At 43.3% G+C, this 16,956-nt stretch overlaps 2 protein-coding genes across 6 annotated transcripts in view; one reads left to right on the forward strand and one right to left on the reverse strand.

The window, feature by feature from the left end:
• The first annotated feature begins 8,383 nt into the window (after positions 1-8,383).
• Positions 8,384-16,956, forward strand: part of LOC143372145 (sex-regulated protein janus-A) — a 41,748-nt gene continuing 33,175 nt past the window's right edge. The window contains exons 1-2 of one of the 2 annotated variants that reach the window (XM_076818093.1): positions 8,384-8,526; positions 8,691-8,864. In XM_076818093.1, coding sequence (XP_076674208.1) covers positions 8,463-8,526; positions 8,691-8,864 — 238 coding nt within the window. In that variant the 5' untranslated portion in view covers positions 8,384-8,462. The remainder of the gene's footprint in view (positions 8,527-8,690; positions 8,865-16,956) is intronic. The other variant, XM_076818094.1, reaches the window with a different exon arrangement.
• LOC143372139 (phosrestin-2) overlaps positions 9,005-16,956 on the reverse strand; it is a 152,605-nt gene continuing 144,653 nt past the window's right edge. For all 4 annotated transcript variants that reach the window (XM_076818076.1, XM_076818078.1, XM_076818077.1 and 1 more), the window contains 5 exons: positions 14,825-14,972; positions 14,239-14,439; positions 13,988-14,151; positions 10,822-11,103; positions 9,005-10,664 (listed from right to left, as the gene is read on the reverse strand). In XM_076818076.1, coding sequence (XP_076674191.1) covers positions 10,374-10,664; positions 10,822-11,103; positions 13,988-14,151; positions 14,239-14,439; positions 14,825-14,972 — 1,086 coding nt within the window. In that variant the 3' untranslated portion in view covers positions 9,005-10,373. The remainder of the gene's footprint in view (positions 10,665-10,821; positions 11,104-13,987; positions 14,152-14,238; positions 14,440-14,824; positions 14,973-16,956) is intronic.

A 16,956-nucleotide genomic window follows, 5' to 3' on the forward strand; every position in this document is an offset into this window, starting at 1 on the left:
CTACACGAAACGGGGAGCCCAACATCTTTGCAATTGAGGATCTTACAGCAAGAGGGGTGCAGCTCCATTTTTTACAGTTTTTGAGTTATGACGTGTAATATGTGTAAAAAAAATTCTACGCCGTTTGGTGCATGTTTGATACAAATGCGATCACAAATGAGCCATTTATTGCAAATAAATAAAAATAGAAATATTAATATTAATATTTCTTTATTTATATATATAATTATATTTTTATTTATTATATATATATAATTAATATTTAATTAAATAATATTATTATTTAATTAATATTATTTCCCCCCCAAAATTAGAAATAAAAACTTATCAACTCACTTACTCTGTGCCAATATATATATTTAAATTAGTGTTCTCTTTTTAATGTTAAGTCAAAGCAATAATTTTATAAACAGTTCTTTCGAACTTACTCGAAGTTGGTAAAGCTGGAGCTGCACCCCTCTTGCTGCAAGGTCCTCAACTGTTCCATCGACCTCCTTGGTCTCAGATATATCGTCCCAAATATAGAGAGGAACCTTTTTGTACCTCGTACCGAGTTGCTAGAGACGCCCGTTAAGACGCCATTTACTCCCGCCGTTCCTTCGTCTCCCGTTGCGCGAATAAACGCGCGCTCGAACAGAAACGGAACGGAAATGTATGAAGGGTGGCTGGTGTTGAGGATCGAGCGAACTATTCAGGAGTTTGGGGATGGAAACGTTGCGGATCCCTAGGGTAGTTGAGAAAGTTTCTTGTGCACGGGGAATCGACTGTTGACTGTTTGAAATGCTATATAGAATTCGTGTTACACTTTCGTAGGAGAATGGAGGCTGAGCTTTACAGGAAGTGTTTGCACAATCACGATAGACCTGGAAATGGAAAGTCACTTCAACATCGACTTTCCTGAAAATTCTGTTAGATGTATTTCGAGGAATCTCTGATATGTATATATATATGCGTACATATATATATATATACACACACACACACACATGGACACAAAAGCTTCTTGTAATACCAACGTTTACTAAGACTCGTAATTTCTTCACCTTGCGAATACAGGCAAGGTACCCCCATTTACGAAACGTGGAGCATTTTGTAAAGTTTTATAAATAGTTCTATGTAGTTGAACAGCTGGACCAATAAAACGTATATCCGATTGTACGCGTCAATCACTTTCACTCGTCTTCTATTTCTTACTGCATGTGAGCGTAACGATGTGATTGATAAGGGCATGCGTTTCTGGTAGTGCGTACCTAATTAGTTTTGTTACGAATTCTAAATGCACAATGACCGACAGAGACTCCACAGAGGAGTTTAGATATTTGAATTCCAAATAAATAGACGAATAAACGAGCTTAAACAAGCTTTCCTTTATGTTTTGTATTTCATTTTTATTGCATTACTTTGAATGGTAAGGGGATCCTAGCGCCCTCCAAACCCGGGAGGCAAAAATGTATCATTAGATGTCAGCATCGACAAAGTACAGGATAGACTTATCGGCCGGTATTCATAGTCGAAGGAATGTCAGTAACAGCGTGAATTTTTAATACTTTTCGGCGTACGATACGTGAAAGGGTTCTGCTACACGCAAAGTACTAATAAACAATGTCATCTTGCAATTTATACCATTTCTGAGCGCCATAGGGTCTTGATCCCCGAAATGGATTTTCGGAGAAAAAGCATAGCGTAGCAAAAGCCTACCCTCTATGTCAAACTCTCTCTCTCTAAACAAATCACACGTATACAAGTACGCACGCACCTTTCAGCATTTCAATACATTTCAGAGTAGTTGCTGCTGAGTTGGACGCTGTTCACGAGCAGATGCCACTACCTTCAGACCTCAAATTATGGAATCGGTAATACAGTTTGGGTGGCGACAGCATTTTTTTCTGCACAGAAATGGTAATACCGATAGATCGACGATTACCCGGTGAACGCGAGAGGGAGCTGTTTGCTATTTCTGTATTCTATTCTGAATAAGGAAAGAAATTCTCAGCTGTTCCGTTATACTTATAAAAATTTAAACGGAAAGTCGGCTGGTACTGTAAACGTAGAAAATTCATTGTACATTTTAATTACTTGAAATGTGCTTATGCTACAATATTCTACGTTAGCAGTAAGGAATTCTAAGTGAAAAGGGAAACTAGATGAGGGAATGCCCCCAGAAAATGAAATTTGTTAGGTTAGACATTTTTTTACTAGCAAAGCACTGAAACAGAACATGAAATACACTTATTACACGTCCTCTGCAGAAAGCAGTTATCAACAAACATTATATATACAAAATTGTATTGAATGTTGAATTGGGCTAGTGAAAATGCGCAGACTGGATGCGCGTGATTATTATGTGGTCGGCTCCTCGAAGTGACAGAAAATATAACCTAAATATATGCTATATGACAACAAATGTTTAGTGGCTATTTCAGCTTCAAAGGCATCGCCTTAAAGTAGCAAACAAGAGCTACGCCTTTCATGGGCCTGGGTTAGGTCTGGGTTAATGTGATGCTTTTGAAAGACTCGAAGCTTGTAATTTCTGAATAGTATTCCATGGACACTAGTTGCAAAATTTTCTTCAATATCGACTTATTAACAAAGGATATCTATGGTATTCTTAAGGAAATACCATAGATATTTGAAATTTGGATAGGAATATGTAAAAGGTATTTCTGAATAATAATACAGTTTGTTTCAAGTTTCTTTCAATATATTTGCATAAAAGGCCTTTACAGTGTTACAATAAAGTATAAGGTATATAAAGTCACTATTTTCTTGTGATTACTATCAAAGTTTCCATCATTCCGTCGAAATATTCCGAAGTTAAAACCTGTAAGAAGAAAAATATTTTTAGTAACATGACTTGTCTATTATTGAAAACGGGAGAAACGTTACAACATTTTGTCACGTATGAAAATATATTAGTAAAGGGAATAATTTTATTGTGCAACATGTTGATTGAAATTAGTCGTTTTAGATTTTATATGTTTCCGGTAAGATTTAATATTAATTCCTACCACTCGTAGCACTGTAATCTTATTTTAGAATAAGTCGGTAACGTTGGGTGCGACACGAGCAGCGGCCAAATCAGCAACTACGTACTCTGAAATCTGTTGAAATGCTGTGCGTGGGTGCGTGCTTGTATATGTGTGACATATTTAGAGTTTAGAGTGTGCCGATGCGATGTAACTAATCTGACATACTGTAACTAGAGCGATTATTAATCGTGTATATTTCTGTTTTACAGGTAAGGAATTTTTACATAGAAGACGTTAAACCGGCTGCATTTTCGACTGGGTTCATTGATATGAAATTTGCACAAGATACTGCTTCAGCCGAACCCAGACCTAACCCAGACCTTTTTTTTTTTTTACGTGGAGAAATCCCTAACGGATACCCCTAACCCTCCCCTAACCCAGACCTAACCCAGTTACACTTGTAACATTTCAGTGTATCGCATTTCACTTATTTGAATAAATTGCAGCTAAGTGGTAAAAGAGTTTTTTTATTTAACGAGCACTACTTACTCCTTCCTATTCCAAATCACATATAAAAGACATACTAAAAAGAACACCTAAAAAGATCCTTCCACGCAGACTGGTTTTAAAAATCTTCGCATTAAAGCACTACTTTAAATATGCCATTCACTACTCTCAAACTCTATCGACTTTCGTTCAAGGCTTATTTGCATTACTTTGCGCTACCTCTTTCCACGTCATGTTATCCTGTTACGAAGCCTGATTTTAGAGATATCAGAAAATTTTTGCCAGATTTTGGCCCAGGTATCAGGAGAACATGAAACGAAAAGAGGTATTCTGAATTTCAGCTTCGAAGGCATCCTCGATTCTCTCTCCGAAGACGTTACTTAGTGCCACCTCTTTCGACATCATGTTCTCCTGTTACAAAGCCCAATTTTGTGCATTCTGAAAATTTTTGCCAGATTTTGGCCCATGTATCAGGAGAACATGAAGCGAAAGGAGGTATTCTGAATTTCAGCTTCGAAGGCATCCTCGATTCTCTCTCCGAAGACGTTACTTAGTGCCACCTCTTTCGACATCATGTTCTCCTGTTACAAAGCCCAATTTTGTGCATTCTGAAAATTTTTGTTAGATTTTGGCCCAGGTATCAGGAGAACATGAAGCGAAAGGAGGTATTCTGAATTTCAGCTTCGAAGGCATCCTCGATTCTCTCTCCGAAGACGTTACTTAGTGCCACCTCTTTCGACATCATGTTCTCCTGTTACAAAGCTCAATTTTGTGCACTCTGAAAATTTTCGCCAGATTTTGGCCCATGTATCAGGAGAACATGAAGCGAAAGGAGGTATTCTGAATTTCAGCTTCGAAGGCATCCTCGATTCTCTCTCCGAAGACGTTACTTAGTGCCACCTCTTTCGACATCATGTTCTCCTGTTACAAAGCCCAATTTTGTGCACTCTGAAAATTTTTGCTAGATTTTGGCCCAGGTATCAGGAGAACATGAAGCGAAAGGAGGTATTCTGAATTTCAGCTTCGAAGGCATCCTCGATTCTCTCTCCGAAGACGTTACTTAGTGCCACCTCTTTCGACATCATGTTCTCCTGTTACAAAGCCCAATTTTGTGCATTCTGAAAATTTTTGCCAGATTTTGGCCCAGGTATCAGGAGAACATGAAGTGAAAGGAGGTATACTAAATTTCAGCTTCAAAGGCATCGCCTTAAAGTTGCAAATAATAAGTTGGCAGTCCTCCCGAGTAGGCGCCATCTCGTATCTACTACCTCAACTAAATTTGTCACGCGACTTGCTATGTATTATCGCCAATATGGCGGAACTCTGATTTGGGAATGTAGTCACGATTTTTTGTTTTTCGTTCTTATATGAGCAGATTTTGGCCTGGGATAGGGCTCATTCGAAAGAAGAAGATTCAATGCGGAGCGCTCTGCTCACCGTTTGAGTCACAAAACTCTTTTAGTGACCTAAAAATGCTTGGATTCTGCGGGTATATTTTGTCGACTTTTGCTTTACTTTGGACACTGATATTATTACATATCAACACAATCTCGTTGAACCATGAGCAGAGCACTCCGCATTGAACCTTCCTCTTTCGAATGAGACCTCGCCCAGCCCCAAATCTGCTCATATAAGGACGAAAAACGAAAAATCCCGAACCCATGTTTCGGGCCAGATTGTGTCGGTATACAGCGCGCTGCATTACCCGTGTCTACCCCCATAAGGTGATGGGTCTATCGTTTTAGCCTATACTTCGCCGATGTTAGTAACTAAGGGGGAGAAACAAGTATCTCACTCATATTTCTCCAAATATTCCTGCAACTATTCACTTACACTAAGTTCAACTAAAACGTATTTATACATTATAAATAATACTACGTGATATGTATAAGCATTAACATTAATGTATCGAACGATTAAACATTGAGAATAAAAGAGAATTCAGTCGGCGCAGAAAATCATTTGCAAATCCAAGGCCAACTGTTACAAATTGCTTGATATCTCGAGTTCTATCGATTATAGTTAATAATAATTTATACTGGGCGGTTAGTGTAAATGTTGTTAACATTATTTGTCACAGCAATAGCCACTGGAATGGATATTTTAGCCGAAAATCCATTTTTGCCGAAGAATTCGCTGGATTTCGCAATTGTAACTAACCGTCGACCTTGTTTTGATCAGGGGACATCATTCCTCGAAGTCTACATAAGGAGCTCACAGATCTTCATGTACTCAGTCGTCGTCGGTCCTCCGGGCTTAAAGGACCTCGGGAACCCTGGAGCTGCCGAGCCACCTGGATCCACTGGACTTCCTGGGGACCTGGTTCTTCCTCACCCTCCCCCCTGGAGCTGCCGAGCCACCTGGATCCACTGGACTTCCTGGGGACCTGGTTCTTCCTCCCCCTCCCCCCTGGAGCTGCCGAGCCACCTGGATCCACTGGACTTCCTGGGGACCTGGTTCTTCCTCCCCCTCCCCCCGGAGCTGCCGAGCCACCTGGACCATTCGGAACTGCTGAACTTGCTGGGGACCTGGTCAGGATTTCGCCCCTCTGGCCTGGGTTCGTTTATTCGCTTGGTGCTGATGAAATTTTGGGGTTCGGTAAGTCATTTAAAATTTTATTGTTTTGCGAATGTCAAATCTGATTTCTTCGGTCGTTTTCCATCATCTGTCCTATTTCCATACATACTTTCGAGAATTTTGCGCGAGTCGTTCTATTTTGTGTATTTCTTCGATGGGTTTAAATGATTTATTTCATTTTCGTGAATTTCTTCGATGGTTTTCTCTGATTCATTTCATCTCGTCGATGTCTTCGATGGTTTTCCCTGATTCATTTCATGTCTTCGATGGTTTTTCCTGATTTATTTCATCTCGTCGATGTCTTCGATGGTTTTCTCTGATTCATTTCATCTCGTCGATGTCTTCGATGGTTTTTTGTGACTTCTGTCACTCTGTCATGCATCTCATCGATGGGTCTACATTCTCTGCTCTTTCCTTCAAGTACTTATCTCTGCGGTGGTTTTGCATGCTCGTGCGTGCTCTGCTGTTGGTCGAAATTATCTCGATCGTCTCCAACTCAATAAGCTTTTCCTTAATTTCTTTCCAGGCCGACCACACCGTTACTAACATATAGTAGTTGATTGTTTCAGCTTTTATTTAAAAAGAAACTAGTGAAAAGTGATAGTGAAAAGTGATAGTGAAAAGTGATCGTGCAAAGTGACAGTGAAAGAAGACATCTAAGGTAGGCTAGGCTAATTTATTATAGTATGAAGTATTTAAGGTCCCATGTAAAATTGCCAAGCAGTCACTAAATCATTAACTTGGCTCCTCATCTGTGATGAGGAGGTTACCGCTGCTTCCGTTTGCGGAAGCAAGTGACTGAGCATGGAATCGGTATGGGTGGATCAGTTTCATCCCTTGGTGTTCTTGTCCAAAGGGAAAAGTTTCGGGCGTAGGGGGTGCACCTTTTGGTACACTGCCTGCGTAAGTCACCCGGTTCGATTACCCAATCTCCGTGTTGGACGGCTTGAGTCAGGTCAAGTGTTTGCTCCTGACGAGTCGCATCGGAGCAACAGGAATCGTCTGGGAGGCGCCGAGCGCTTTTCCCTTTCGACTTGGACAGCAGGGTGGTAGGAACTGCGCCGTCCAATACTTGTTTCACGCTTACCCTTCGCCTTTCCTTCTTTCCTGAATTTCTTTTAATCGAGTGATTGCTTGGCAGTTCCCTAGATTCTATATCTAAACCGAAGTGATCGATGGAACTTTGTTTCCATCCATCTCTTTGGTTTAGTAGGCTTCATGTACAGGGAGATCGATGGAACTTTGATTCCATCTATCTCTCTACGGGTCTCCAAGCGCAGCAACCTCCTCGCGGTGAGACCTGGTAATCGGTGAGAACCGAGCCGATGGCTGCGATTGTCAAATATTCTAGTCGTATATAAGAATTTCTTTAACTTGCAATACTATGTAACTTAAAATGTTGTTCGATTGTTCCTACCGAACCCCAGAATACGAATATAGTGTTAAGATGGAAGAATAAGTGCAAGTTGGAATATTTCAGCGAGATACTGGAACTGTTGAGTTTTTCACAATTTTTAAAGTCCTCTCCGCTTCAGCATTTTATTGAAATATACAAAGTTACAATTCCTTTGCGAGGTATTCCACGTTACATCATGAAAGCATGTCTTCCACAAATAATGTTGTTGTTTATATAAATTTGTATGTTAAATAAATTTGTTTTGCGTTAAATAAACCGGAATAGGACAGCAAGGTTAAAAGACGAATGTGATATCGTTTTATTTTCTTCCTCCGTTCTTTTCCGTTGAACGAAATATGTTCATAAGACGATTTTTAAACTGTTACTCTAACAGAAACATTTGTAAATCGCGGGCATTGACTCTCAAAACATAAACTAGTTTTACTCGTGCTTAATTCTAGTTCCTACCACGCGTAGCGTTAAAATCTGTTTTGAGACTTCACCGGTAACGTTGCATGCGACACTAAAATGGCAAGGGGGTCCTAGGACCCCCTAAACCGGCGACACAAAAATACATTGCTTGATAGGTCTATTCTATACCTCGTCTGTGGTGAAATTATGTTCACAACCGACTGTTTTGTGCAATCAACAGTCGATAATAGAATCACCGACCAGACTTTATTTACTGGTAAAAAAGTCCTTCTTAAGATTTATAAAAGTGGGCGTCAAAACATCATCTTACTTTTATATAAATAATCCGTTTCCTACGACTGTTCATTTTATTCACACTAAACTAATTTATCGCGAGTGCTATTATAGATGCCTGCAGAGCTTCCTAGCGAAGTCGCTACGCGGCGAGGCATATGACGTCACTTATGTATACAAATATGTATACCATACCGATATCGCTGTATGTGTTCCCCTTCTCCTACTTCGTGGCGTCATATGTCCCGGCAGTCCCGGCACGCCGCCATTTTAATTGCTACGTACTGTTACGTACGGTAACCCTGCACATGGCTGTGAGTTTTATGAAAATTAGAACAGAAATACTGAATTGCCATCGCGGAATTTTTAAAGGTATTCACTGAAAAGTACATAATAACTAGTTTCGGTGCATGCTCCGTTGCAATGTTTGGACGACCATTAACTCACCACATTTAAATTTTCTTGTAAACAACTTTTACTAGTGTAGGAAGATCGATATAAACTCAGTGATGATCTCTTTGTGTGGTTCTTTCCAGCAGTGTTCTCAAACAATAGCCGAATCGCCAGAATGTCTCAGCCGTTGAATAAAGTGCCTGACGTGGACATCGATTCTCATGGAAGATTCAAATACATTTTGATCAACGTCCAGGATAAATCTAACAATGCGAGCAAATTCATTGTTAGGGGCTACGCTAGGGCTGAATGGCATGGTGAGACAGTCTGATAACACCTATTGTTTCTATTGTTTCTCTCTATTGTTACTTACCATATTTCGTTCATCACCTTGTACATGTCGGTTATTTATCCCAATTTGAACTCGGCCACTGTCGGCAATTAAGTAACACCACTGTGAAATCATAAAAGTATCATTGTTTATTCATTCCATATACATAGAATTATATTTATTTGGCCCACATATTATTCAAGAATTCCTCGCTCTAACATGAGTTGGTTTCACACAAGTTTATGTTCGGAATACAGTTTTTACAGTTTCAAGAATAAAAATCTTCAAACGTCTTTTTTTGTGTACAAACATTGTCATTATCTCGAGTTGTACAAGAAATAATGTAACGGGGAACGCGTCCTACGCGCGTGCCCTTTCCAGTCGAAAAATAAAGTCCACAGCTCCTGTCGCTGTTCTACGCAAGAGTCTTGTTCAATGATAAATTACTTAGGAAGATTTATACCATTAGGCGTGCTGTTCCGCATATACTCTTACACGATCATATTCGAGTAATTTACTATGTACATTTGCGAAGAGAGTAGAGTCTGTACAGCTTTGCATGTCCATGTGTGCGCACATGTATCATCGAATACCGATTAACTTATTGCACGAGGTACAACGACGTCTGCAGCCTTTATTCAGTTACATAGAATACTCATTTCAAGGCAAATAAAAATCAAGCTTGATTATACGAGACACTTGAGATCTAAAAAAATAGATTCGAGATCTCCGGTTCCGTCGATCGATCGTTTAAAATTGACTTGTGGGTGCGCGATGACGTTTAAATCGAACTGTACAGTATGCCGCATGATTTTAGGGATCACGATTAATTAGGAGGGCAGTATGACTCGTTTGAAGAATACCGTGAGTAGGAACTGCACGAGCAATAGCGTGCTTTCACTGGCAAGTTCGTTACGCTATATCCGTGAATATCTAACACGTCTTGGAAAGAACAAAGGTCGAACAGAGTCTGTTTTCTTGCCTTAAGCGCAAGCATACAATACTAACTCAGGAAGAGAAAACGATACGTAAATATCGCTTGGAAAATGTGATAAAAAGTCGTAACGTAACTCCAAAAGCCTCAACCCTTCTTGGGGCATAAGTTTGCGGAGGCTTTCACGGTTGAAATATTTACAATTGCGCTCGGAGGTTCCCAGATGCAAACCGGGCGCAAAGTTGGAATACTCTGCGAGAAGAATGTATCCTGCACTATTTAAGAAGCCTGGAACGGTGCCGTGCTCGTAGTCTCGCTTAAACTGCAATCAGTGAATATGCGCTGTCTCCCCCCCTCTCTCTCTTTCTCTCTCTCTCTCCAGCATAGAAACTATGCTCCGTACATTCAAGATTACTAAGACGCCCTCCTAAAACAGCACCAAGCTCTCTGTATATTGAAGCCCAATTTGCAGTTCTTGTGATTCGAGTTCTTCGCGTTCCTCGGCCCATCATTGCCCCTCGTTGACGATTGCGACGTTGCCTCGGTCGTTTGCACCTGCCCTCAGGTACTGTCGCCCTCCTCGTAGTGCTCTATCAGGTCCACATCCACGTCCCTCGGCTCTTTCAATTTCTCTTTAATGGGCTCCAGCTTGCTGCCCTTGTACCTGTGCCCGTTCTCCTCCTGCTTCTCCAGACACTCTGTGAACTCCTCGCTCGTCTTCCCCAAAAGTCTCACCGGCTCTCTGATCGGGGACGGGAAGCCTGTCGGATCTGGCTCCGCGTTGCCGTGCATCAGCGTGAAGGGTAGCTTCAGGGACACGTCGCCCCCCATCGCCGAGATTAGCAGCTTCACCTGCGAGAGCGGAAGCGTAGATAGAAACGAATGTTCGCGAGATCGTTAGCCCTAAATGATTAATCGAGTCAACTACGTCCGACGGCCCAGCTTTCGAGAGGTTGCTGGAACTCCACCCTAACAATCTAGTAACTCTATATCCGTCCACATGCATTACCTTGACGTAGTAAGAGACATAAATGGCGAACACGTTCCTGTCCTCCGCGCCATTTCCTGGACAAACGACAGTGGATGCCAGGGTGGCGCCCGCTTTCATGTAACTGTCCTCCAGGGCGATCCAGTTCTTCGTCGAGCTTTTCATCGGTCGGAGCGTGTAGCTTCTCCTCATCGACGCTCCCGGTCCTAGGGGGCAACCCTCTCGAGAGGACAGCAAAGCCACCACGTTCTTGAACTTGCCGTTGCTGTACATGCACACGTCCACGTGCTGCACGATGAAAACCTGCGAAAGGAACAGTTCAATTCAGAGTTCGGAGCTTTCTTGTAACTAGGAGTCCTGTTAGCACAGTGCCAAATTGAGTTGGGGAGCAAACGCGTAGCCGCGCTTGAAGCCCGGTGTAACTGGGACCAGTGGCCGTCAATCCGTTCGCCACACTGTTGGAGCAAAGTTCACGCAGCGTGTTTGGAACCCGTGCGCTAGTCGGTAAGGCTATCAGGACTGTCCATTCTCGTTTTCAAACAATGTCCGCCGCGGTTGCTAATGAACTGCCTGGTAAAGGCAATCGACGCACGCTCCCTTTGTACATACGAGACCTCTTGTCGCGAGAGAAACCAGGCTCCCTACTACCCTCTTCCAACCCCTTTCGTTCCTTCCCCCGTTTAAAGACATTCTCAGAAGCTTTTGTCGAATTCAGTGGTAGTTTGAAGGTTTTGAGGGTGCGAAGCAAACTTGTTGCCGCAAATAACGCTCGAAATTAATCGAATGCCTCAGCCCCAGAAGCGACGAGCGCGCGCTCGATCGTTCCATTAGCGAGGTCGACTGTTGCATCGTCCAAAGTCGGGCCAAGTTTATCGAGGAAAGTTTAAGGTGCGAAACAAAGCTGCTTAGCTCTCGTCCCATGCTCTTCTTCCTTTCTCCTTTTCCCTTCTCCGTTATCTTTTTCCTAAACGGACCTTACATCGGTGTCACAGGTGTCAACTTTCTTTCCATTCGAATCGCAGTACTAAGAGAAACGTGTATCTGCGACAAATTTGGACACTCTATTTTTAGAGACTCCTTTGCCCCCTAATCGAGGAAATTGCATCATTTTGGGGCGCCTTTGCTCGTCCCTGAATTGTACTATTGGGTGGCAGAAGGGCCTCAGTGCCAAAATTCAGTTTGGAGAAAAGTATCTGTAAACATTGCGAAGTTAGATATTTTTATACATAGTGGAAGTCGTTGTGAAATTGTGTATAATATTTCAAATCGGAATTATGTAATAAATTAATCAGTGAAATTAATTTTGATTATAGCTCCCTCAGGCCCTTTTTGCATAAAAGGGAGAAGTATAGAAAAATATTGTTTTTTAACATTATTGTTTATTAGTTACTTAATATTTGCATAATATTTGAAAAAAATATTCTATATTTTTATATCGAATCACAAAATTTACCGTGCTCTGTCTTTGGCTCTGTCAATCTTAAAGATTCGGTAATGAAGTTTAGAGGGTATTTGGAGAAAAGAATGAGGAATCTAATTATGCGTTTTATGCAAAATGGGCCTGTCTTAAGGCTGCTCTTGCATCCAACAGTACAATTCACCGTGGGACAGGCGAATTTTCATCGCAAAACGTTGGACGCGGTTCGAATTAAACCGCGACCAACAGAGTTAAACCTGGAACATTTCCAGCTCTCCTTCAAGCACAACACGCAGTCAGATTACGCGAGTTACCCCTGCATGTCCCCCGAATGAAATTTTGTCCAGTTTAATGTCGTCCGAGCTGCAAATCCTGCCACGCCGGCCACTGCTAACCCGCGACCCCTCTGTGCTCGCTAATGAAACCGATTATATTGTTTTCAAAAGGTCCCACTGGCCCCGGTGTTTTACGTCAATGTTCTCTCGTTATCCCAGAAAATTGCTTGTCACCGTCGTTTCACGACTGACTTAGTTATTCATCCATGAACGCATCATTTTCAAAGCGATACTTCTCGCAGACCATATTTATCTATTTTTCAATGTTCCTTTTTATCATTATCGAACGAAGAGGCTTTTCGAGCTATTGATAAAATGATATTTCAAATTTCAAACTTCAAATTTGATATTTCAAATTTCAAAACTCCGTTCTTTACACTCCAAATTTCAAATTCTAAATTTCAAATTCTAAGTTTCAAATCCCCCGGAATTTGTAAAGTGGGAAATGGGAATAGATAGACAGTGTAACAGTGGATCGTGTCTGACGCGCTCTGTATTCGATACGACAGACACTTCGCGTGTCTGGGAGTCCTGGGGCATGCGTCATTTTCAAAGCTCCGGAGGAACGGCTGCTCTGACTAACCAAAAACCTCAAATATACAAAGTGCTTTAGAACTACGGAAACTCGCCCGGAGAACAGAGCTCGCGAGCATCGGCAAAAGAGTTGTGAGACATTATCGTTGCTGCATTATGCGAGAGGAGCCATCGAGCAATAATGTATGAAAGGAAATCGTGTCGATTTCATAGATACGTTCGCTAGAACGCTTTGTAGTTGAGCGGCGCGCAGTAGTATAGGAAGCTACATAGTCAGCCGCTCGGCGTGAGGTCCGCGTCGTTTCCATCGTTGCTCACGACTCTTCGCGCTTATCGATGCGCTCGAGATTTACCGATAGCAGGAATATTCATTTTGTATTTATTTCACGATACCTATTAAAGAGAAGGAGCCTTCTCTTCCTATGACTGGTGCTGCCTCGAGTTTCCTACGTTTTATCGCGCGATAGTTAGGTCTCCCTAGCCGATAATGGCTCGCACGCTAATCGAGTTCGAGAAGCAAAGCGGCACGCGAAGAACCGAGGGACGTTGTTTACATAACGCGAGGTCCGAATTTTCCGAGGCACAAACGACCCGAGAATATTCTCCTCGTGGCCGGGAATCGTGGAATGAATTTATAATCGTCGGCTCAACGGGCATCTCTTCCTTCCATTAAATTTTAATCCACGAGTGGTTCAGCAGCGCGACTTTGTTAAAGCTTGCGAGCACTATCACGAAGACGAACGGTACTCCCGGGATGTGCCCGATTAATTTATTAATAACGGGCAGAGAGCACGACGGGGTGAAGATCGCTGCTCGAGGAAAGAGGAAGCTTCTCCAAGGAATTAAAGCCGATCTGTTATCCCGCGCGCGGTTCGTGGGTGCAACGAGAGACGCGTCTTACCTTGATCCTTCTGACGGATTTACTGCTGTTGTTATTGACGTTCACGTGGACCGTGATTGAATCTCCGTGGGCGTAGATCGCGCGATCCAGCCTCGCTTCCAAACCGACGCGACCGTCGCTCAATAGGAATGGCTTCTCCACCGCGGCTTGCGGCCCCGAGTTGCCTGTAATCAGACATCACCCCCCTCTCGTTATCTCTCCTACATCCCACATTGCGAGGGTCAAAAAAAAAAAAGAAAGAGGAAGCTCACCCTCGCCGTCAGTGATCTCGTTCTCCGCGAACGTGACTCTTCCTCTGGAAATCTGGCTCCTCGTGTCGGCTGATGGATTCGCAGTCACTGGCACGCTGTACACGGTAGTCGCTGGCAGGGGCGGCTTTGTGGTGCGTTGCATCACTCGGATGCCCATTCTGACGGTTGTTTTCTGGTGCAGCTTCTCCTCCGCCCGTTCAGCTGAATTTTCATCGCGTCCAAATAGTCGGGCACCGTTCATATTTACGAAACACCCTCGCGAGAAACGCGATCCAATCTACCGAGACACGCTGCCGGGAATATCGAAGCGAGAAGTGGAAACGGAATGTTACGAGTCAGACAGCGGAGTAAAGTATGCAATCAATGGCTGCCGCCTTGCTCGCCGGGTTCTTTAAGCCAGTCTCGGAAATCGACGCGGAAATACACACGGCAAACAGTGGAAATCCATCAGCGGATCCGTATCGTCGATTCTTCCCGTTTTTCGCCCTCGCTCCTTTTTTTCCGCGCGATCGCTTCTCCCACGTTCAAGTTCTATCGGATTGATTCTTTCTCGGTACAGCGATTCGACCTGGGGGGTTTTACTCACCGACGTAAGCTCTGATATCGTAGCTGGTGCCTATCGGTGCCCCGTTGTACTCCTTCGCGGGCACCAGCTGCACCGACGGCGGTGCCACCGGGGTGATCTCCATCGTGAATGCGTGCGCGTTGGGACCGAGCCTCTTTATCAGTTCTTCCTGCGAGACGGAATATCGAAACACTCAGCTGCGCCAGATTACCAATTAACGGTCGCGTCTCGTTAATGGCACCGAGCAGAGATCGAACGAGGAGGGGATTATAGTTTCTCGGATTTAGCTTCCGTGGGAAGAATAAATGCATAGAACTAGTGGCTCGACTCTCTAACAGCTCAACGCTACATTTTAACAGCTGTTGGCTTTGGGGGCGGGAAATCTTGCGCGAAAGAAATTGAAGGATGTCTAAACACTAAGAGTTGAGACAACTTTCAAAACAATTCAGTTTCTTTTCATGCAGCAAATTAGCAACAATTCATATGTAAGTTGATATATTGAATTAATTTCAGAATTGTCTGAATTCTTTCAAGTTAAAATATTTCATGATATTTCGAACTTAGTTATTGATAAGTATTTTTAAATAAAAAAAATACGATTCACGGTACTAGATGCAATCCTTAAAAGGAAAAAAGATTTTTTGAGAAATGTGTTATAACTTTTGAGTAAAAAATTTCCAAAGACCACCCTTTTTTCGGCCTCCTGACTGAGCATGACCCCTTAATACGGACGTCGGTACCACAAAATATTCGACCACTTAAAAGCCTCGAATTTTGTATTCCAAGTCCTAACCTCGTGACCATTTTACTCGACCCATGGCGGATTTTTCCTGGTTATTTCTGTTTAGCAGAGAGCCTCTGGGTAGTCTCCTCTGACAAAGGGAGGAGCTGAAAGGGGCTTCGATTCGAGCGTTCCCTTTGTTTTTCCACTTTCCTTTCGATTACTCCGCGAACCGCTCGTTCCTCGAGGAAGCATCCCCGTGTCTTACTTTAATCGGTCCGCCGAACGATCCACCGGGACGAAGAAGCTTCCATACGGCGACTGGCGGAGAGTATTACTTTACACGTTAGCAGGTGCAACGGGCGTTATGAATAATTCCCTGCGTGTCACGCGTCGCGTCTGCACGGGGAAATGCTTGTCCGGGCTTATCGCGGGCGAGCGCGAAGCATTGTTGTACTTTCGCATTGTTGTACTCGTGTCCGTCCCTGCACCGCGCGGAATCGTAACGTGGCGGAAAAAAGCTTCGATACACGCTCCCTTGCGCGAGAACCTCTATTCATCTTCGCTTCGTACTTTCGCGTCGACGTCTTTCTGCTCGGCGTTCGTTTCTGTGGAACGTCGAACCGTGAACGAACTTCTCTGATCAATCGATTCGGCTAAGGGAACCGAAGTATTAATCAGTTCTTAATAGAGACGGATAGCCTTCTCGAATTCTCGCGGTGCCCTTCTTTATACTCTCCTTGGTCAACTGCCACTGTTCTCCGTTTTCCACCGCATCAGATTTCCTTCCGGCCTCTGTTTCGCTTTTATTCATCCACAAAGCACCTCGCGTCGGCTTCCTCCTTCTCCCGCTCGGCCTTAAAGCGGCTTCGCCGTATGCATGATTGATGAGCCACCTAACACCTTTCAGCTCTATCGCGCAGCCCCCTTTGAAATGCACTAGCCGTGGAATCGTAACATTTGTAGCCCACCGTGAAACGACGTTATCCTGCTGTTCGAGTGCACCTGTCGCGCTTTATCCGCCCGGAGTAATCTTCCCGCAATAATATCGTTCTTCGTCGTGAGAGAACTTCGTTGAGGATTTCCACCGTCTCGCGCTTTCGACGAGAAAGGCAGAGACACGAGTGTTACACCTAAGTCGCAAGAGTTACGCGATACCTGGCCGCGAGATAAACTCTTTTCGCCAGTTCTTTATCATCATCCCCCCGCGAATGAAGATAACTTCCTCTGTGTCTGTGACTTTCATCCAGCCTTCTGTTCGCCCCGCGATGAATCAAATTATCCGCGATAGGGAATAGTGTCAGGAATCTTACGGCCATCGGTATTCCCCGCTAGAGGTAATTAATTATCGCCCTTGAACAGTATGAACTCGTTACTCGTCCCGCGGAGCGAACGTAATTTTCCGCCCCGCGAGATTTTCGAGCTTCGCTGC

The sequence above is a fragment of the Andrena cerasifolii genome, chromosome 8 (genome assembly GCF_050908995.1).
Source record: "Andrena cerasifolii isolate SP2316 chromosome 8, iyAndCera1_principal, whole genome shotgun sequence".
NCBI classification, from domain to species: Eukaryota; Metazoa; Arthropoda; class Insecta; order Hymenoptera; family Andrenidae; genus Andrena; species Andrena cerasifolii.